Source organism: Hibiscus syriacus, unplaced genomic scaffold, assembly GCF_006381635.1.
Source record: "Hibiscus syriacus cultivar Baekdansim isolate YM2019G1 unplaced genomic scaffold, ASM638163v2 tig00112344_pilon, whole genome shotgun sequence".
Taxonomy (NCBI): domain Eukaryota; kingdom Viridiplantae; phylum Streptophyta; class Magnoliopsida; order Malvales; family Malvaceae; genus Hibiscus; species Hibiscus syriacus.
The window spans coordinates 1843104-1866809 of NW_024063307.1; the positions used below are offsets into that span (position 1 = coordinate 1843104).

General features: G+C 32.3%; 1 protein-coding gene and 1 pseudogene across 1 annotated transcript; both read right to left on the reverse strand.

The window, feature by feature from the left end:
• LOC120178245 lies at positions 1 to 3348 on the reverse strand (annotated as a pseudogene).
• Positions 3349 to 14747: 11399 nt separating this feature from the next.
• Positions 14748 to 15607, reverse strand: LOC120178088 (aquaporin SIP1-1-like). Its single transcript, XM_039184038.1, has one exon. The coding sequence runs from the start codon at positions 15533 to 15535 to the stop codon at positions 14807 to 14809; it is 729 nt and encodes a 242-aa protein (XP_039039969.1). The 5' UTR covers positions 15536 to 15607; the 3' UTR covers positions 14748 to 14806.
• Positions 15608 to 23706: the final 8099 nt, after the last annotated feature.

The following is a 23706-nucleotide window of genomic DNA, read 5'->3' on the forward strand; positions in this document are numbered from 1 at the left end:
AGTGGTGGAAAATATTTCTAACCTGAACCATTTTCAACCAAGCTTTTTATCCGATCCTTTCAGATTCAAATTAAACCTTTTTTTTTACTTGATTTGTCCTTCCCGTCCGAGTTTTCTTCTTCCAGTGGACTCTCGTCGTCACCGGGAACTTTGCTGGTACTTCCATTACTTAGATCAACGCCGATACTGTGGGGTGCTTTTGTTACAGTGAATGAAGCATGGATGCCATAACGCTGTTTCAGCAGCTCATCTACCTGTGTTAAGGATGCCACAACACGGAGTCAAATCATCAATATATTTACACAACTCGGGTCATAGTTTTGATTATAATAGAATGAATAGAATCTAAAAGAGCAAAATTACACTCGGAAATATATTAGAAGGCATCTATCAAAATCTTAGATGGCATATGTATGTTCCAGCTGTTGCACTATATATGCTTACATACAGAAAAAGCCTATGTTACTCGGACTCAGGTGTAAGTGTCCGACACGGATATGTACGTATATGGCTAGATTTTTCCAAGTTTTTATTTAGATGATCCTTGGAGGTCATATCCCATATCCAAGTGTCTAAGTTGCTTCATGAAAAATGAAGTCTCCAAGTAAAATAGGAAAAATCACATCATCATGCATATATGAAAGCCATTTGCTAAATTTAAAGGACTTCATGATTCCAGCAAGAAAGAAAGAAACAAAAAAAAAACCCCGGTATGACCGGAAGATAAGAACAGATAAAGAAAAAGTAAAATTTAAAAATAAAACTAGAAATACAGAAAACGTGGTTTTAAAACATACAGATTGCTTTTCTTGGCTGTACCGGTTGGTCACTTCTTGATAGTGTGCCAATGCCTACAAAATATCCCACCATAAGATCAAATGTGTACAAGCCATACGTATAACTATCTTGAAATAGCACAATACTATTTTCATCAAGATTAGGGGGGGGGGGGGGCAAACCATAGCTGGATTAATACTTTTCTATATTCTGTTTCAAATTGGCGCAACTCATTTCTCTTGCTTAAAATCTGCGCTTCAATATCCTTAAGCTTCTCAGTAGTATCCTCAAAAGACTTTGCACAAAGTGCCTCAATTGTGTAAGAAGCAGTCTTGAAGAAATTATCTCCTGAGAAAATTCAGCCAAACCAGTCAACCCAAAACGCAAATACCCAAACATACTTCAAACGAAATTAACAAAAAATCAAAATGCTCCAACCATAAACAGCAAATATATGTGTGCCAGCTTTTAGTTCTGAAACCTCACAAGGTTGAAGACCTTCCAACCTTTTAAAGAAAGCAGATTCAGGGTCTTTAGCTATTGCTAGCTGCATAAAGCATGGAATATATGACCACCTCTTATCACAACAAGAAGCCGAACACAGACCAGATACAAGGAAGATAAGTAAGAAATGACAACTAAAACACCATATTTACAGTCGAATCCATTCTGTATGCTTGAAAATGCAAGAAATACATGCCGGCAGATGTCACCTTGCCTGTCCTCTCACTGTCTTCCTGGACACAAGGCAGTGAAATCATAAATGGAAAAGTAATAAATGTATGGATAATGCCAATTACTTTAGAAAAATAAATACTACTTATCCCTGATTTTACCACAAGAGCTTTTTCTGCACAACCACCGAAACATTAGTAACACGAGCTTTCATAGAACCATAAAGCACTAGTATAACAATAACCATGTCAAAACCAATGGCATTCTGATGGAAACTGAAAGGGGAAATTGAAAGCTCAAGCTTAAGAGGGGGGGGGGATAAAGAACTGTAATACTGTGTATGACTTGTACAATTAGAAGTCAAGAATAGCAGCTTATTCAGATAATTTTTTACAAATATCATTGGAATAGGTAGAAATAGAAACATTGACATATGCACAGATAATATAATAGACATATAAAAGTAATAGAAAGTGATTCTAAACTCATGACACGCCAACCTAAATGCTTCTAGCATGCTTTAGGGAAAATCCAGAAATATCAGAAAAGTGATTTCTGAGAGCAAAATGGTTTCCCTTATTTCTCTCTCTTTTTTTCCCGCTTTATGAAAAAGAAGCATCACCAATTTGTATGCTCGGTTAAACAACTCATTTAATATTTATCCGTTAAAAAACTGGAGAACAGAAAGAAAAGAAAAAATAGGATTATAGCATCCAAACAATTCCGAGCAATAGAATCATTGTGCTAAGAGATTAAACTTTCCAGAGAGAGCTCACGATAGATTTTTTTTGTTGTTGGGGGGGGGGGTGGAGAGGGAGGCCGTGTAACAGTGAAAAAGTAATATAAACATTAACAAGTTAACTTCAGGACCATTAATTTCAAGTTCTACAAATTTCATTATGACCAAAAAAACACAAATGTACAATATATACCATCAAAACTTCACAAGATTATGCATTGTTACCATAGGAAATAGCATAGCTGGTAATTTTAAGAAATCAATAACAAGGTTTCCACACAGACCTTAAAGGTAACAAGATGACTACATATAGTCTTTTTGTTTCTATCACTTAAAAAGGTTCCACACTCATATTACTAAAAGGATATAGCAAAAACAATCACGTCACAAATAAATAAGTGAAATAAAATATGCATGGATTACCCTGGAAATTAACGCTTAAAATTGAACATGCTAGTACGAAAGTTATAGTTAAATCATACAAACTGGAAAGGACAAGAATTAAAAACAAGTGCTTAGTACCTGTAGGGCCAAACCGTAGCCACCATTGACGTCTTGTTCAAAATAAAGTAACTGAATTACATAAATGAAACAGTAAGCTACCATATACATCTGACATAGTTACACATAGAAGAGATGCATGCCCATGAGCAATGGTCATAAGACCACTCAACAAATAATAATTTACAGATAGATACCTTGAATTTGCTTTGTGCGACTGAAGTTACCCTGACAACAATCCCAGCCTCAGCTTGCTCATCACTTAATGTTACACCAAAGAAGTGGGCACATTGCTTGTCTACCTGCAGCAGAATGTATGAGAATTAGGGAAAGTGTATGAAAGGATATGGAGAATCGGATAGAAAGACACAAAACACCTTTCCACTAACTGATGTTCCAATAGGAAGGGTCGAACTGTGACGGTTCCACTTAAAGCTTCTTTAAGAACATTAGCTTGAGACTGTAGTCTTGATGGGAACACCAAGCTTGCTAAAACATTTAAGAAGCAGGATAAAAGAAAGAATAAGTGGCTTAGTAAAAAGTAAATGCGGCATAAAAGTAGCAATATTTAATGGATGTCTCATGCCTCACCTGAATAATGCAGCAAACATTGTATTGACAGTTCCTAGATTGAACAAATCAACCTCCATATCCATCGAATCTTCAACTGCCTTGTAAATTTGTCGAGAAAAGAGAAAAAGATTTAGGTTTTGGCTTGCCATCATAAAAGGAATATAAGGAAGAAATCGTGAACAAAGAGAAAAGAAATAGAGTTGGAGGAAATGGATAAATCATAAGTTAACAAAATCATCAAGGAAATTTAAGAACAAAGATAGTACCTTTGATTATAAATGCAGATAGATTCTTAAAACTTTAGTCAGTGGCACAAAGTTGCACAACAATACCCCACAGAATTAGATAGAAAAGAAGCAGAGGAGCAGGCAATACCAAGTAACATGGGAATAAGAAGTGATGTGACACAAGATAGCAAATGTAGGTTATAATGCAGACTTGTGTTGCAAATTAGATAATCTGAAACAAGAATAGAATGGGACACTAAGCCTAAGGAAAAACTGATGGTTTTCTAGTTTCTACAGGTAAAATAAAACTAGAGGGAAGCTCAAAAGAAAATGAAAGCCAAAATCCTTAGTAGTGATCAGGGGAGATATTATAGTAATATGGTCTATGGAGAGTGGATTTCCACCAAAAGTCAAAGCAAAGATGAATTTTATGTAAAGGATATAAAGACCAGTTAGGTTATATTGTAAATGATGTTAAGGTGTGCAACTAGATGCTACCTTAGCTGCAAACAACAAAAGCGCTTTGGACCTAATATGCTTGCATGGGACCATAAGGAAATCATGCATGTTGGCCAACCAAAAAGTGAAAGTTTTATAAGATAAACTAGATCACTTTTCAAAGTGTCTTATCATAATTATATATCTTAAAACTTATTCTATATATAGAGACGCGCATGCAAATATATGCACACATATCACACCTTGCTTTACTCAAGCAAGTGGTTTTCTTCACCCTGCACTTTAAGCAATATAATGGTTCTAGCACCTAGAGTGTGCCTTGTGCTCTTGACAATACTCGGTTAAATATGGAATGTTTTATACATGTTCTTCACATTGAGTAACCAACACTCTTTAATATGCAATTATTTCATCCCAAAAGATATAAGTACCCAGACAACTACAAAATGTAAGAGATAACACCTTCCTCTAACTATTTGCTTATGTAGACGGTTTTCTTAGGTTTTGGGTTTAGCAGGCCTACCTTAGACCTAATGATAGAGGGAACCAAATGCAAAATATATCCTAGATTGTAATACCCCAAATCCCGGGTTAGTAGTTCGGGTTGACCCAAAACTTTTAATTCGAGCCCAAAAGACCCATTAGATTTGTTGGGTAGAAATTAAGTAAGAAATGGGCTTGGTTTGGCCCAAGTGTTGAACTTTTGGGATAAGTTTATTAAGAAGCAAAAAGGAAGAGGGCCTAAAGTGTGATTTTCCCTTTTCAAATCAAGAACTAAAACCCCCTTATTTTCTAAGTTATTAGCGTAAACCGCTCCCATTTCCTCACCAAACACTCTTCCTTGTATCTCCCATTTCTCTCTTCATTTCCTTCTCATTCAAGTGAAGCTATAAGGAGTTCATCATTTGGTTGAATTTATTTAAGGTAAGGATATCATTCCCCATTTCAAAAGCTTCATTTCAAGACTCATATGTCAAGTTTTAATATTTGAACCAAAAATGGGTTTTAGTGGGGGTTTATGAAATTAAGGATTCTAGCTTGTGTTTGAGGTAGGATGAATTTCAAGAAATGTTTTTAGGTTCCTAGTAGTCTCATAAATAAGTAGTAACATCTTTTCTTATGCATTAGTGAAAGAAGTTGGAGAAGGGTCCAAGACAAGGGATAAAAAGATCTCGACCCTTGGGTGATTTTGGGGAATTTGCATCAACTATAACAGCAAGGCAACACCCTTCTAACCTTCATATACCATTTATAAGTCTTACCTTGCATTTATGTAGCTTGCACTAGCTTTTGAATGATTAAGAGTATGTTCATGGTAAATCTCATATTTATGTGTTTTATTGCTATATGATGTCTCTTTATGATAAATTCAAAGAAGACTTTAATAATGTTTGGGGATCTCCTTAGGACCTTTAGGATGGTTTTGAAAGGTTGAAGATGCCCAAAATAGGGCATTTTCAGGTGCCAGTATTGATATTGTATGTGTCAGTATCGATATTATTCTTATACTGGGAAAAATATATAAGTTTTTAGGTGGAAGTATTGATACTTATGTATGGACTATCGATACTCTACGTTCGATCTCGATACCTAAAGGAGGGGTTTCGATATCGATTTTTTAGAATGCAATTTTGGTACCGATACTCATGGGAGTGTCGAAGCCAAGGGCTGAGTATCGATACTCCCTATAGGGATATTGATACTACTCTTTTTCTCAAGGTTGTGTCAATATCGATACTAATAAACCAGTATCGATACCACTTCATGTGAAAAGATAATAAATTTGGGGAATTTAGAGATACGATTGAGGGACCTAAACCACTCATTACTCCTTTAATAAGATATCAAGCGAGAATGATATTAACAAAGTTAATTTCACTTAGAAACTCTATACTCTAGGGAATTATTATACTTGCCTTGTATGATGCTCGGTAAATGAGTCGGACACTTGAATCAATTTAGAATAAGAGAACGTTTGTATGTTAAGATATGGCCAACTCTAAGACAGTGCATTAGGCACATCTTTGCTAACTGGGCATAAATGCCCCAAGGCTCAACGGAGCAAGTTAGCGGGTGACGCAATCCGATGTAGAATTTCGGATTTCCACCCTAGGTAGGATAGAGGGGTGCGTGAGCTCCGAGATGTAGCCCCTCAGCCGCACCATGATACCTACCTATGTATGTATGTTAGGTTAGCATATTCGTATGCTAACAAATATGTTTTAAGTATGCACATTAGATGATGCATATAGTGTAATTTGGTTATTAGTGTGGCACTGAGATTGTGAGCTCAGCATTCGGAATTTGTTTCCATACGCAGGTTAGGAGCAGGAGCTTTTGGAGGAGCCTTTGCCTAGACCATTTAGCATCAGCTACTAGCTCTTGAGTACGTCTCGGTTTATGTAATAGTAGGCATGCCTTGTAAATGAACCTATGTATGTCGAGTTGAACTTATATGTAAATTGTTTTGTAAACTTTAACTTCAAGTTATTTTTGGGGCTCCCAATTTGTAAACAGATATTATGAATTTATGTGATTATGATTGTCAAAATATGGATTTATGCAAATGAATGTGTTGCTTTTAAACGAAAAATTTTGGCCGGCTACTTCAGTGGTCAGTGTGACATCATGGTCTATAGATCTTCAGGTCATACTGGATTAGGACGTTACATTTAGATAGTGTCAATAGGAATATTTCAATTTTACATTGAACCCAACTTTTAATAATAGTCAACTACACATACGAGGAAAAATCATTTCTTCCTCCTTTAATCAATAGTCAATAGTTCATTTCTACATGAATTTGTAACTCTTATTTTACAACTGTAAAACAAAACCAATGTTCTCATAGAAATTTTCTAGTCATAGATACATTTTTTATGAACTGAAATTCATCATAAAATCTAAATTTAGAGCATGCAACTCTAGTATCTCAACAAGAAAGTAGAACTCAAATAAAGAATGCTTAAATATGAGTTGAGCAGTATCATTGAACTAAGGAAAATGAACCTTGACACAAAGGGCGTGATTGTAATACCCAAAATTTGACTAGTGACTAAAACATAAGTTTTGAAATTTTGGTGGCTAAAGTATAAACTTTGTAAAAATTCAGGGACCAAAAATGTCATTTTAAAAAGTTATATATTTTAGCCTTTAAATGAACAGTTTAACCTAAAACAAGAATTTAAGCTACATGATTTGTGTTAAAAGCTATAATGCGTTAAAGTTCGGCATAGAAATCGGATAATCGGATCGAGTTAGAATTTCACGAAAATTTTAAGGATGATGGATAGGGGTTGGAAATGTTATTTACATATTTTAGATTTTAGAAATTTAGCGCATATTAGTTTCATTTTTCAGATTTGGCCAAACAGTGAAAGATTTAGTGACTAAAATGCAATTTCTAAAAATTTTATAGCCAAAGTAAAAAGTCAAAGCTAAGTTGATTTATCTTTAACTATTGAATATTTTAACAGAGAATATGGCAATGACATTTGGTAATTTTCAAGACTCTCTAATTGTAAAAATGGAATTTCTCAATAATTAAATTTTAAATTAAATTTTATTGATTTTTAAGACAAATGTCTTATTAAATTATACTAGTAATCAAGAAGAGAAAATTTTTAGCTTCAACTCTCTCTTGGCCGAAACTTCAAAGCTTGCTAAGGTAAGATTTTCATTTTGATTTTTCAAGTTATATGATTAGATTTTGGATTAAGCTAAGATAGAGAATTAATCTACATAAAATTCTCTATTAATTGGTATATAAATTGCATGGTGAAGATGATTGTGTGTTGAGATTTGGTGATTAGGGTTTATGTAGGGTTTGGTGATTTTGAGGAATTGATTAAAGATTATTATGTTTTTAAGGTTGGAGATTAATTCTAAGCCTTGTAAGATGATTGAAATTGTTTATACATGCTTGTATGAGGTTTGACCAACTCAGGGTTTATAAGGAATTATTGGATTTTGATTCAATTTGATGTTGTGATTATTGGAAATGCATGAATTTGATCATAGGAGGTTGAATTCATGCTTGGAATTGAACAAAAAGTCTACCTTATGTAGTAATAAGCATTCAGCCAAAGGGGATAAATTGGAGGAAAATATTGAAAATTTTCCTATAGTCTAGAATTTTTATTTGAAGTATTTTATGTGATTTTGAGATCAATTTGAGTCAATTTAGAAGCCTGATTTAGGAAAAGAGCTAATTTCCAAGTTTTGAGAATTGTGGGATATTATTGCAAGAATGCGTAATTGAGGTGTTTAATGTTAACTTCTAACATTGATATGCTGGAATTTTAAGTTAGAAAGTTGGTTGAAACCAAATTTCAAGTTTGGTAAATTTTAATGGTGAAATACGAAAAGCCCTAAAGCTTTAGGGACTTGTTTGTGAGTTTAGAAATATGTTGGCATTATTTTGAACAAGAAATTATAATGCTGGAAATTTTATTTTGCATGTTGATTTTAGGTTTAATTGTTTGAATTTGGATTAAATTGCAAGTTATAAAGGTTGGGGTTGAATTTGAAAGGTCTGGATATTATAGGGATTGGATTTCAAGTTTATTAAAAGTGAAAGTATTGATTTGAAAAATTTATTAAGGTACTGGAAAATTTAGTAATTAAGGTGAAATGATCATAATGGTGAAGGACTATTATGAAGTTAATGGAAAAGTTAAGTTGAATTCTAAAAAGAATTCATAATTAGTGGTTTGATTATGGAATTGAAAACAAGTTGAAGGGTTTATGATGATAATAAATATTTTTGGAATTGAATGAATATTTTGAGAAGTTTAAAATTATGTTGGTATATGATTTAGTATGACGATTTACTATCAATTTTTATTTTATAGACTTTTATTATTATTATTAAATTTTGATTATGTTAGTGCAACACTAACATATGGTTGAATATTGTGTTATTATTATGATATTATCAAACTAAGATAAACCTAGCGATCCAAAAGGAAAAGAAACAGCGCGCGAGTGAAAAATATCGCATAAGGTTCGGTAGTGAGGTAAATGTGAGTGTAGTTTATTTATTTATTTATTCTGATCGAGGACGACTTGCGATAAGTCAACTTTATATTATTATTTTTAATATGATTTATAATTTATAATTATGTATTATTTTCATAATATTTTTAGCAAGATTTATGAATAATTTAGGGTATGAACTGCTCAAGTTTATATTTTATGATGATAAATTAAAATATTTATGATAATAAAATGTTGACTATAAAATGAACTTGAAATTATTTGAAAGCTCAATGTATGTTGCATAGAGAGTCTTGGGTACAATTGGCATGCCATGAGGTGGAGTGAATCTGATTCTAATTGGTATATTATGTATAGCACTGTTGGTGCATATTATATGATTACACTTGGAGTGCATAGTATGATTCTGATAAAAGCACTGAAGTGCTTATTGTGCATACTCGTCTGACTCACGTACGTTGTATTCTATTAAATATATTGTGGGCTATGAAAAACGAAATATGAAAGTTCTGAAAATTATATAACTGGAAAAAATGTTATATAATTATTTTGTTTGATATTGATTATTATGAAAAACGAAATATGAAAGTTCTGATGAAGAAATAGTATGAAATAATCGGTTTGAACGTTTTGAGATTTTTATCTGAATTATTTTTTAATGTTCTAAAATACATATGGTATTTTATATGTTTTATTTCGCTTTGATTTATTACGGCCTCACTAAATTATACTTAACGCGTGATGATTTTCATGCGTATGTCCAGATAAAGATAAAGACGTGCAGTGAGGAGCCTCTCGAGCATTTTTTCGGAGATCGTCTATATTACCAGTAATCAGTAAGATACTTCTAATGTTACTTTTAACTAGTAATGTCATGTATATTTATGTTATTAGCTTGTTTATTCGGATTAGAATTTTTAAATTTATTATTGTTAGACTGTATTATATGGTTTATGACTGAAAACGGATTGGTTTTTCGATTTTAAAATATTATCCATGATTTCGTATGGTTAAGGAAATATTTTAAAGTTAGAAATAAGGATGTTTCAAAAGAAACAAAATTTTTAATCAATCAGTAAATTTTTGTCGAATTGATGTGACATCTTTAATTAGTATAACACCTCAAAACCTGAAGTGTCATATTATCTTATCTTTTCTGGGTCAGATAAAATGCTGTAAGAATATGCAACTTCCTTAAAACACTCAGAAGCCTCAGGATTACTGGCATTCTTGTCAGGATGATACCTGCCTAAAGAACCAAAAATACAAATATAAGGAAATTCTGGAAAATGTTAAGCCAAACACGAAAGCATCTGATTTTAGCGTTGAACTTAATAACTCATTCATAGTTCTTGTAGGTCAGAGCCATAGATTTATCATTTATAAATGGATAAGAATACTTCAATACGATCCTGTTTGTAAGGTTACATCCACATTTTAAATTCTATTAATTGATTTGTTAATTAGCTGCTGTATGGGGGCAATTATTATAACGTAAACAGCGCATGCATGAAATGTTTGCAATAATAACTGAAAAATCACAGGAGGCAATCAACTTGTAAATGAAAACAATATAAATTGCCCACTGAACTCAATGAGATGAGGAACTGGGACGGTAGAAGAAAGAATTGCTGGAAGCATAGCAACACACATTTGTTCCTCTAACAATCTGTCTCAAGTACATTCTCATTGTCAGCTATTCTACGAAAGAGCCAACCAAGAGGAAAGATCACATCATTGAGCGATAATGCAGTTTGCAAAATTTCCCCCACTAAGCCATTAGCCTCATTGAGCTATAATGCATTTTGCAATTAAAACTTAAGTGCAAAATTTTTTGTAATTCTAAACTTACGATTTGATCAAAATTTACTCTAATATTAAAGCGACAGACAACTTCGTAAAAAAGCCACAAAAATTCAATAAGAAGAGCAACAAGAAAACGAAATCCTTACTTGAGAGCTAGTTTTCTATAGGCAGTTTTAATCTCCTGGTCAGTGGAATCCCTTGCAACGCACAAAACTTCGTAAGGGTCACGACGGACAGCCGGAGCCATTTTTCTCATCGGTTATCGGAAACACCCTTTTCTAAAGCTCACTTCTGATATGCCAGAATTACAGGTGTAAATCTACGGATTCAAAAACAGAAACAAAAAGAAAAGGCAATAAAATGTCAGCATTTTTCAAAGAGGGAAAAAGGGATTACACGGAATTCAGCACTGAATTGGATCTCTCCATCTCATTTTCTAGAGAAAAGGCAAAGGCAAAGAAACATTAACAAATGACAAAAGTAAATCGAAAGAGAGAAAGTAGGGATCCAGCTTACAAGGAACGAATAAGCTAGGGTTTTAAACTTTTCGAATTTACAGAAGGATAAAAATAAAGAGAGTGAGATGACCTGAGAAATGTTCGATCCACTCTTGTATCTGATTTAAGACAGTTTAAAGCCAGCTCCCCACTCTACGTCTCTCGAGTCCTTTGACATGGTCTATGTAACCAAAACAACAGAACATAATAGCAGTGAGAGGAAAATTATGTGAAAATTATATTTTGAAAAATGGTTAATTTTAACAATAGGTGCTCAAACTCTGAGCTGAGATTTAAATTGAATTACACGAAAGGACAACGATAAATCTACATGTGGATTATGATCTCTGGGACCTTCCTTCCGCGCTTCTCAACCCTCAAAATGATCATTACCAAGTCTGGGATCGTTATCCATGGCGCCCAGTCATCTCAGAACATTTATTTAACTAAATTTGATGCCCAACTTGCTCTTAATCAGGTAATATTTCTCCATTTTAAATAAGTAATTTCATATTTCGAATTTCTGTGATCTAATGGAGGTTAATTGGTTCCTTTTTAGGTGCAGGGAAAATTGGGTTTACGGGTGAGTGATGCAGGGGATCTGAGTTTGTTTAAGTACGTCGAGGAAGCTGAGTTTGGACCTGGGTTTCCAGTTAATACTGTGTTTGTTATGGGAAAATTGTTTGATGCAAATCAAACTTCTAAGGTACGTTTATATTACTCGTGCTTCGAGCTAAATATAGTCGCTTTACATTTTTATGGACTAATTCTTCCAGAGCCTATGTGCTGAAGATTTTTAATTCTAACTTGACCTGGGAAGAGATTCAGGAGCAGATATGTAGATGATTGTTTCGGATTTCCAGGTTTCAGCAACATTTCAAATGCATTAGAAGGTGCTTGTTTGTTAAAGCCGTAAAATTGATCAACTTAGGGGATTGCCAAAACAGGGCATGCTTTATCTTCAACGCTTACCAAAAAGTCGTTAGAATGCTATTGTTCAAATTCAACGGGTTATTATTATTTTGTTTATCTTGTCACCAGAATATGAATATGAAAAATCGGTTGGCAAAGAAACTTTTATTTGAAGTGTTGGTTTTAAGATTGCAAAATTTTAAGCCTCTGATTTCCAGTTGATTAGAAGAGTTTTAAGGCTTGCTTTCATAGGCACATACTTAGTTTTCAACTTATAATACTTAATCAAAGTATGCAATATTGGAACTATTTTTAGAAAAAGAAAGAAAACTAATTAAGCTTATGGATTTGTTATATCAAAACAAAGATCAATTCAAAGCATCTGGCGAAGCACCTCCTGCTTCTTCCATTGATACTATCACTAGTGGTACATAGTCATCCTCTTTTGTTTCTGCCAACACCCCAGCGAGCCTCAAATTTATCGTATTGTTGCATACATATATGGACGACTGCTTCTCTTCCGTGGATGCTCGTTTAGTTATATTTTGGATCTTATGAATTTCACTTGTTTTATACTGATATTCTCCCAATTATATTTTCAAATAGTAATATTATGCTTCACTTGCTTTTTGATATGCCAAAAACGGGGTGAATAAAAGAAATTTTGCATTTGCCCATATTGTCTATGTATTGATATGCAACACTTACTTGGAATTGGCGTGCTTATATGCTTTCTTACAGTGGCTTTTCGTGGAATTCATATTGTTTTGCATTTTAAGCCTTTATGGTCTCTTTCGATGCTTCTTTGTTTTTGGAGTCTTTTTGATATGCTTCACTTGCTCTTTGATATGCCAAAAACGGGGTGAATAAAAGAAATTTTGCATTTGCTCATATTGTCTATGTATTGATATGCAACACTTTATAAATTGATCATGCAAGTGTGCTTATTATCGTATAATCGATGCTAAGGTGCTTATTCTGTATGCATTGGCAAGGACAGCTTTTTATAGGACTTGTCTGTCTGTTACCTACTGGGAATTGGCGTGCTTCTATGTTTTCTTACAGTGGCTTTTCGTGGAATTCATATTGTTTTGCATTTTAAGCCTTTATGGTCCCTTCGATGCTTCTTTGTTTTTGGAGTCTTTTTTATATGCTTCACTTGTTCTTTGATATGCCAAAAACTGGGTGAATAAAAGAAATTTTGCATTTGCTCATATTGTCTATGTATTGATATTCAACACTTAATAAATTGATCGTGCAAGTGTGTTTATTATCGTATAATCGATGCTAAGGTGCTTATTGTGTATGCATTGGCAAGGACAGGTTTTTATAGGAATTGTCTCTGTTGCCTAGTGGGAATTAGCGTGCTTTTATGCTTTATTACAGTGGCATTTCGTGGATTCATATTGTTTTGCATTTTAAGCCTTTATGGTCTCTTTTGATGCTTCTTTGTTTTTGGAGTCTTTTTATCAAGAACAATTATCATCAATAAATTTCTTTTGCTCAGTGGAGAGGAAAAAAATCAAGCATGAATCTTGAATGCTGGTTACTTACTTTTACATATGAGCTTGATGGGCATGAAACTTGAATTTTGAATGAAGTTAATTTTAATGAACTTCTAGATTCATACCTAGCTTATATTTTTCCGTTTAATAGGATTGATGACTGATGTGAATGAACAATATGCCTTGTAATTTTTATTAGATCAATGAATCTCTTCTTGGAAGTATGCTTTAAATGTTTTCTCATGTATGATTATGAGGTTAATAAGTCACTTCCTATGACGAGGTCCAAAAAGATGCTAACTCTTCTATTTATGAATTTTAGGTGGTGCTTACTATTTATTCAAAAATGATGTATTTGGAACAAATTTCCATGTTATCTCATGGTGCTATACAATCAACTTGGGGCGGATTAACGTGTAGCTTACTAGAGTTGATTAACCCACTTGATCCATCAGATCATCACGTAAACCCACTTAATACGAAGTCTAGATCCACCACTGCAATCAAACGAGGTTATTCATTACCATTTCCATGTCAACTGAGATTATTTCTTCTGAAATAACATGCTCTTAGTTTAATATTTATGGTTCAAATTTCTTTTCTGGATGCATGATATAGGTCCATTCGCCTTGCTGTCATGAGTAGTCTATACTTGGTACTGATTTTACGGTTTTCTTCAGGTCTTTCTGTCATCCAAAAATGCAATCCTAATGCTGCACTGCTCGCACATGAAAATACTGTGTTGCATCGGAGAAGGTCAGAAATGGTGTTTACGTTCGAACGTTTATCATTTTGTCTCAATAGCCTAGCACGATGGAATTGCAAACAACAGAGAAGCAAGTATTTTGAAAGCCATGGAAAATGGAGCAGAAACAGTGTTTGGCTTGCTAATGTGTATTCCAGGTTTGACCACCGTTTCTGGATTGCTGCTGCATCAAATTTCAGGCTACATGTGGATCATCTAGATCAGCAAAAGAAGTTTCCACAGGTATTTTTTTTATCAGATTTTAGGATAAATTCTTTTGTGCTAAAGATTAAGATAACCCCAATATCATGAATAAACTCAGAGCAAGGAAAATGAAAAGAAAAAAGAGATTTTTTTATTGGAAATAGAGTGGACAAATTGTTACACAAAAATCAAGCTTTTTTCTCCTTGGTTGATGCTGGTGAAGGAGAAAGCAAGAATCTGAAAACCCAAGCAGCCAAAGTTGCCCCTGTCAAAGGACCTAACCAGTAAACATAATAAAGTTGCCACGAATTGTGCCAATTGTTGACATATGCCCACCCAAATGCATTGGCAGGGTTCAGGGATGGTCCAGTGTACTTAGCCCCTTTCCCTACACATCCCACAGTTGTGGCCGCCATTAACAAGAGCTTCACCAAAGGGTTCTTAGGACCCCTAAACAAAATCACCAAGAGGGCAAGACACAGCCCAAAAGTCAACAACCCTTCGGCCAGAAAACCAGTCTGCAAATCAACTTTCAACGAAGGTCCTTTCATGGTTTCCGTTAATTCCCTGGGAAGGAAACCCATAATTGCCTTCACTCCAATCACTCCACCGGCGGCCTGCGCCGGAAAACGCACGGCCATCGAAAGGAGGGACATGTCTTCCTTGAGACCGGCGGCGTAGAAAGCGACGGAGGCCGTGGGATTGAAGCTGGCGCCGCCGAGAGCGCCGCCGACCAAGGTGAAGATAAACATCATGAGGGTGACCACGATTGTGGTGATGAAGAAGACGGCCGGAGGGAGGGTCTGAACGCCGAGGAAAGCAGATATTTGGATGGTGAAAACCCTGAGAAAGGGCATGCTGAAAATCCACATGGATGTTAAAAGAGCGTCCGCCATGGCTGACTTGATAACTCCCATCTTCTTTAGCTCCCTCTAGGTTTTGCACTTTGCCCTTTCTTTTATGCTTGCTTTCTGGAAGAAGAAAAAAAAAACCACGGCCCGGTAACAAACAATTAACAAGATACCGACTACTGATCTTCGGTTTATGTGGGGTTTAGCAATTTCACGTGCTTTACCGGCCAAAATTTCCCTAAAATATTATTTAAGTAAGTTTATTATATACTTTAATATATCATTAAAAAGATATATTTAAATGTAAATTATTAATTTTGTTTTGTTTTAAATTTAAATATATCATTCTCTTTTTTATTTGTCAGCGTTTTGAGGATAAAGATATAAAAATTATTCTAGCTCCTAGTGTGGATTAAACTTAGGTTTCTTACATAAAATGTAAATTCCTCAACCACTAAGCTAAATCAAATACTTAGTTAAAATTCATCACATTTTGTATTTAAATTATATAATGATATATCCACAAAATCAATATTTTTTATGATTATAAGATTTGAATATAAGACATTTTAAATTAATAGCTGAAAGCTTAACCACTCAACTATAATGCAAATCTATTTTTTATATTGAACTTAATACTTACTTATATCATTATTAAATTAGATCATTAATTTCACTTTATTTAAAAATAATAAATAAATTATATATATATATATATATATTGTATTTTTAAGTAATATTAATTATTTATTTGAAATAATAAATTATCTGTTTAATTTTAAATATTATTATATGAAATCAAAGTGATAGTTAGATACTAAATGTGTAATTTAACCTAAATTTTAAATTATTTAAATTTAAAAAATAATATTTTTTAAGTAAATAATTAATAAAATTTTAAAAATTAAATAAATATTTTTATAATATTATAAATATGCTTTTATAATAATTTCATATAAATTTTATAAAAAATATATAAATTGTTTAATTATTTTTTTATTTTTAAATAAAGTGAAAATTATTTTTTTAATTTAATAATGATTTAAATATGTATTAAGTTCAATATAAAAAATAAATATTCACACTATAGTTGAGTGTCTAAGCTTTCAGTCATTAATTTAAAGTGTCTCATATTTGAATCTTATAATCATTGAAAAATATTAATTTTGTGGTGATACTGTTATATAAGTTAGATACAAAACGTGATGAAATTTATTTAATTGACTAGCTTAGATTAATGGTTGAGTGATTTGTACCTAAGTTCAATTCATACTATAGTAGCAAGAATGATTTATATTTATTTATCCTCGTAGGTTGAATCAAATAAATTATAAAATATTGATGGATAAAGAAAATTGTGATGTGGTAATTAAAAATAATAAAGAACTGGCATGTTATGCCGCATAAGAATTATCGTTATAATTTTAAAAAAATCGAAGTTTAGACACTAAAATGAAACAAAGTGATAATTTAGGTACAAAGCATATAATTTACTCTTTTAATATTTATTTAATAAAGACAATTTAATTAGTGGTGTGTTTCGGTGTGTCGCTTTAGTGATGTGTTGTGATGTGCGACGTATGTTGTAACATTCTCAATACCGAGTTAGTGATCAAATTGTAAAATTTTAGAATTTGATAATAAAAGTATAATAGTTGAATAGTTCAATGATTTATTTGGAAATATTTCTTGAAAGTTATTAGTAATTATCAAAAGAATTAAAGGGTCAAATGGTCATTTGACATGAAAGATATTTTTTTCCTTGATAAGAATGAATCACGTTGGGGGGAGAGTTATCTGGAAACTCTTTTCTTCTTCTTCTTCTTCTCCTCTCTTTTTTCCTTGTGTCCAAGCTAGAGCAAATGTGAGTTTTCTATTTAGTTGATTTTAAGGTTTGTTTATGATAATTAGATGATAACTAAGCTTAAGGAAAGCTTAAGTTATCTTATAATCAAAAGATGAAGAAGTTATGAAAGATTAAAGTGATGGAGTTTCTAAATGAATTTCTGGAAAAGAGTTGATAAGTTGAATTTGAAGTTAAATTTGACTTGTCATCAGCTTAATTAAGAGATATGAAGTGATAGAATTGAAATTAGAACATATTAAAAATTTGGGTATGATTATTGATTCCATATGAAAGATGGGATTTTGAGGTTTAAGATGAGATAAATGGATATAAATTGGTTTAAGTATGTGTATTTGAGTTAATAATATGAAAGAGGATGAAACATGAAGAATTGAAGCTGGAAATAATGAATTTTCATACTTGAATAGTGATTTCTGGGAAAAAATTACAGATTTCAAAATGGGTATCGGTACCCTAGGTAGGGTATCGATACCTCAGTTAGGGGTGTATCAATACCCTATAGAGGGTATCGATACCTACTTTAAGCAAGAAATGAAAATAACCTTTCTTTTAGTTTAAGAAATGAGAAATTAGGGTATATCAATTAGGATACTAATATGGATCCATGTATTACTATGTAGATATAAAACGTAATCCTGTTCCGGAACAATCAAAGAATTAGGATCGAATCAAAGCAAGGCTAAGGTGAGTGCAATTTAATTTGTACTTATGTTATCGAACGAATATTGGCTTGCGATGAGCCAATGATGGAGTTACTATGGTAAGAAATGACTCCTAAAATGTTATTTGATTTGTGATTCTTATATGTGCATGAATACATGAAAATGAGTATAGGATATTATATGTGACATGATCTACATGCTTACACGAATATGCAATATGTATTACATGTTATATGAAATGACATAGATGTTTACACATACACGTGGTACGTGACAGAAGAAAAGGTATATGTGATCACAAGAGAAACAACATGAGTACATGAACATATGAAACATAAGAATAATGCCCATGGTATATGATATGAGAGCTATTGGTATAGTTGGCATGCTAAGAGTTGAAGGTCTACGCGGTCCTTCGGGACATATACAGAGGTCTTTCGGGACAAATACATAGGTCTTTCGGGACAAATACATAGGTCTTTCGGGACAAATTTCACATGCCCCTAGTGGGACCCCATATGAACTGTGGTGACAGCAATAGTACACAATCTCAATGAACTCAAATACCTTAAGTTCTCAGTAATGTACATGGGCTTACAAAAGGTAAAAAAAGTGTTTGCATTATTATTATATGTTATCATGTTATTATTATTTACATGGAATCATATATGACATGATTGAATAAGTAGACGATATGTTCATATTTACATGAAATGCATTATTATTATATGTTATGCCTCACTAAGTCTATGACTTAGCGAGTAAGTGATTTACACGAAGGTACTGAATAACGAGAGGATCAAAGCTAAGCAACATAACAACATATCTCCACTTAAAAATCAGATCATAAGTAAATTATGCAGTATGTTTTGTTATGTAATATATAGGTTGGCATGTAAACAAAGTCGGTAAATTAAGTATGTGTGCTCTGATCGAGTTTTGGGAATATTTTAAACATATTTATGTAAATGGTAAATGTATAGTTATGAAAGTTTAAATTTTATGAGTTTTATATTAGTGGACCGAAATTATTGTAGCAAGGGTATCAGTACACTGTAGCAGGATATCGATACACCTGTAGCATTTTGGAAAATTTTTAGCATCGGTATTGTTCACTATATTGTTCATCATTGTTCACGGACTCGTATAGTACTATTCATAAAAACGTTTTTCTTCAAATTTGTTATAATAAAACATAATTTGATAGTATATTATTATATTTTCTTAATATAAGTCCAAACGTTTTGTTACTTGGTAAGAACATTGTTTTGAAACGTCAATGTGACATCTCGGACTCGTATCCGGGTCGGGTACGGGTTGAGGGTGTTACATATGTCGTAGAATTTTTCTTTTTTAGTAGTTAAAAAAATAATGGTGGCATTTTAAATATAAAATTTAAATAATTTAAATATTTAAAGGGTAAATTATGCATTTAGTATATAAACTATCAATTTTGATTTGTTTTAGTACCTAAACTTTCAATTTTTTTAAAATTTCATTTTAGTACCCTATCGTTAAAAACTTAACGTGTTTAGTACTTAAACTATCAATTTTGGTCCATTTTAATACATTTAACTTTCACTCTCTTTCAAAACTTAACGTTGAATTTTGAATGGGGTATTAAAATGAAACAAAAACTAAATTTTAGATATGTTTTTAAAAAATTAAAAGTTTAGATACTAAAACAGATCAAAATTGATTATTTAAGTAATAAACGCATAATTTATCCATATTTAAAATAACTAAAACCAAAATTTAACAAAATCTAACCCAAAAAATCAATTCACCGTTTTTATTACAATAAAAAGTATATTACCGGTAAGTATATTACAGAGTTTCAGTTTAGATTATTAATTATTAACGATGATATAAGAATAGAGATAAAATTTATTGTTTCGATAAGAGAGTGAAGTTATTTTTAAAATTTGAAATATCAACAGATTTTTTATTATTTTTAAATAAGATCAACATATTTATATGTCGATGTCTATTTATAAAATGATTATTTATTAATAATTTTTAGTACATTTTAAAATGTCTCAATGGAAGGTCATAAATTTCAGATATATTCGTTTCAACAATAATAGAACAATCAAAGAAATATATGAGCCTAATATAATATTTTTTAAATAACTAACGACTTGGTAGCTAAACAGTTTTATATAATTATACGTTTGGTTTTTAGTATTTATGTATTTCATTAATACTACTTTACACAATGAGTATAGTCAAGGAGTATTGATACTACTTTACATAAGGAGTATAGTCAAGGAGTATTTATACTACTTTACACAGTAATATCGGTATCATGAAACTCTAGTATCAATATTGATAAGCTCAATGGTCTTTAAAAGCTAGTTTATTTAATTATTACAAAGGAAATATAGATGCTCTTAGTTCGAGTACCGATACTCCATGTTTTTGGCTATTTTATTATGCAAAAAATCGATCCTCAACAACCTCAAAACATTCCCAACGGCTACAAATTCATTCTAACATATAAAAACAAGTTAAGAACACTTGAAAAAGGTTACAACACTTATCCAATCAATTAAGATCAAGAGAAAATCTGTAACATCCCAAAAAATAGGGATATTGACTAAAATGGAAGTTTTGAAACTTTGAGGTTTGGTTTTGAAAGATTGAAAAGTTTAGGGACTAAATTGGGAATATTTTGTGAAGGATTGTTCAGTAAATATTTAATGAAGTAAGGGTATAATGGCCATTTCATAAGAAAGATTTTTATTTTTTCTTTTATAAGGATATAACCACGTGGAGTTAAGAGGGAAAGAAAGAAAATTCTGGAGGCTTGGTTATCTTCTTCCTCCCGTGGCTTCAGTGGTAAGGTGAGTTGGATTCAACTTGATTGTTTCTTTAATTCTAAGGTTTCTTTTGATTCTTAGAGTGATAAGAAAGCTTAAGGGAAGTTTTAAATGGTTTAAAACTCAAAGATGAAAAAGTTATGAGAGATTAAATAAAAGGTGTTTTTAAGTAAATTATTGAAAAAAATTGAGTAGATGGATTTGGAAGTTGAATTTGACTTGTCATAAGTTGAAATAAGAAATTCAAAGTGTTAGAATTGAAATTAGAGCATGTTGGAAAAATTGTAGAATTCTTGATTTCAAGATATAAGATGGAATTTTGAAGTTAAGGATGTGTTATATGAATATTAATTGATTAGAGTATGTGTATTTAAGCTTAAAGGGTTAAAAGGGGGTTATGGTAGAAGAATTAAGTAAGTTTGGTAAGATTTTCAGGCTAAAGAAGTGTGTTCTGGGCAGGAGGTATCGATAATGTTCATCCAGTACTGATACTTTAAAGAGAAAATGAATGATAATTGGTGCTTGGGTATCGATACAATAAGGCATAAATTTATATAATTGTTCATAGGGTATCGATACCAAAGGAACAGTATCGATACTTGGGGTATCGATACCATTAAGCAAGTATCAATGCCATTTTGAAATAAGGATGGCAGAATCAAAATTGGGTATCGATACTGTGGAAGGGTATCGATACTACAAGCATAGAGGTATCGGTACTGTGCTTGTAGTATCGATACTACTAAAGAAGGAATTAAGGAATCAGTGCTCGGTTTAGTTGATAATAGTAAGAATATTTTCAAGTAATTTGAATCCCGATATTTATTGGATTGTGTATTCGTGTAGATATCGATCGAGAGCAAAGTCCGGGCAAGTCGACAAGTATTAATCATCGAGAAAAGATAAGAGATCGATATTGACTAGTGAGGTCAAGTGAGTGCATATTAGTTAGTATATGACGATGAATGGAAATAAGACTTGCGACAAGTCTATTTCCTATATTAGAATACATGAAATCCTGAATATAAGCATGTTATTGATAATGAGTATTTGTGTGATATGTTATTGTACATGTTATATGATTTGTGTGAATGAATGTTATGTAATTAAGATATCAATTATGTGCTAATGAATTATATGAATATATGAAAGGTGAAATAAGCTAAATAATATTGACCTATGTGACTATGTATGAAAAGGTATAAGCAATGTGACCATAAAGTATGTGAACATATGTATATGAGATAAGCCACGTGACAATGAGTTATGTGAAAATAAGTGACATGATTACATGAGTACAAGAGATAAGACACGTGAAAAGAGATATGTGATTACATGAAAGTATTATATGAGCTATGTGATATGAATAGATGAGTATGTGATAAATATAATTATAATGCCCATGTTACGGGTCATGAGAGCTAGAGGTATAGTTGGTATGCCAAGAGTCGAGGGTTCTACGTGGTTCTTCGGGACATATATGTAATCCTTTGGAACATATATGTGGTACTTCGGTACACTTATTTGATCCATTAGAATATGTGTGTGGTCCTTAAGGAGTGGTCCTTCGGGACATATGTGTTATATGTGGTCCTTCAGGACATATGTGTTATATGTGGTCCTTCGGGGCAAATCTTATGTGCCCCTAATGGGAATTATATGAGCTGTGGTGGCAGCATATGTGCACAAACTCTATGTGCTCATATATCTTTAGTCTCACATGTGTTCATGGGCTAATAAATAGATAATATAAATAAACTTGATATGATAATATGTTTATTTCCTTTTGAAGTGATATGTGTGATATATGATGTTATAAATGATAAGTATAGGATCATATGATAAAAGAAATTATTGATTATGCTAAGAATAAAGATGATGATATATGTGCATGTGTGTATTTGTTATATGAAAGGATATATGCTTTTATATGATATGATAGTATTAATTGTTCATGCATTGATATGAGTTAGAGTTTACATTATATGTTTTATATGCCTCACTAAGTCATAGACTTAGCGTGTGAATGTTTCACACGTAGGTTTCGACGAGATTATGGAGCGAAGAGGAGCAAGACAGGTCAGATTCTCCTTTCCAAGATCAGATCAGAAATGTATATGAATACATGTATTTTGTTACATAGAATGTAGTTGGCATGTAGTCTAAAAATTTGAATTGTATAAGCTCTGATATGTTTTGTAAAACCAATTGATTTTAATTAATGTAAAATATTCATTTTCTTGAATTGTGAATTTAAATTTTAACCAATTTGTAAAGGAGAAAGCTTTGAAAAGTCAATGTGACACCTCAGACTCGGATATGGGTCGGATACGAGTTGGGGTGCTACAAAATCTTTTTCATTCTTTAATCTTTCTTTTCTCTTGTACATAGTATGCTTTTGTGAGCACAATTTGTAAACACCTGCCTTTAAAAGGTTTTTTAATTTACTCTTTAGCCTAGAAAAAGAAAGAACAAATTAGTTAATTTGTTAGAAAATCTTTAATGTGAAGCTAAGGTAGTGGATGTTAACTTTATTGAAAAAGTTGAACCACTCTAAATCTTATGCCTATTATATATCTTTTACTATATTCCCAAAATGTTCAAAATGTCAATTTACCATCTCTTGGCTATATTTTTGATTGTTCATAGAGCCTCAAAAATCCTAACAATCGGTATCATAGCATGAATCATTTAAAGGTTTTACAACCTCTTGAAACGATCCTTGAAGAAGCTCTATAATTTCTCAACGCAACCAAAAAGATGACTTCCATATTCAACCCCAATTATCTTGAGAACTCCCACTCCATCACAATGCCTCTTTACTTCAATAGAGCAAATTACTCCTATCAGGCGAATAGAATAATATTTTTCATCCAAGGCACTGGT

What these genes read in the sequence shown, in the direction of transcription:
- LOC120178088 (XM_039184038.1), bottom strand. Translation starts at nt 15,535, where the DNA reads ATGGGAGTTATCAAGTCAGCCATGGCGGACGCTCTTTTAACATCCATG.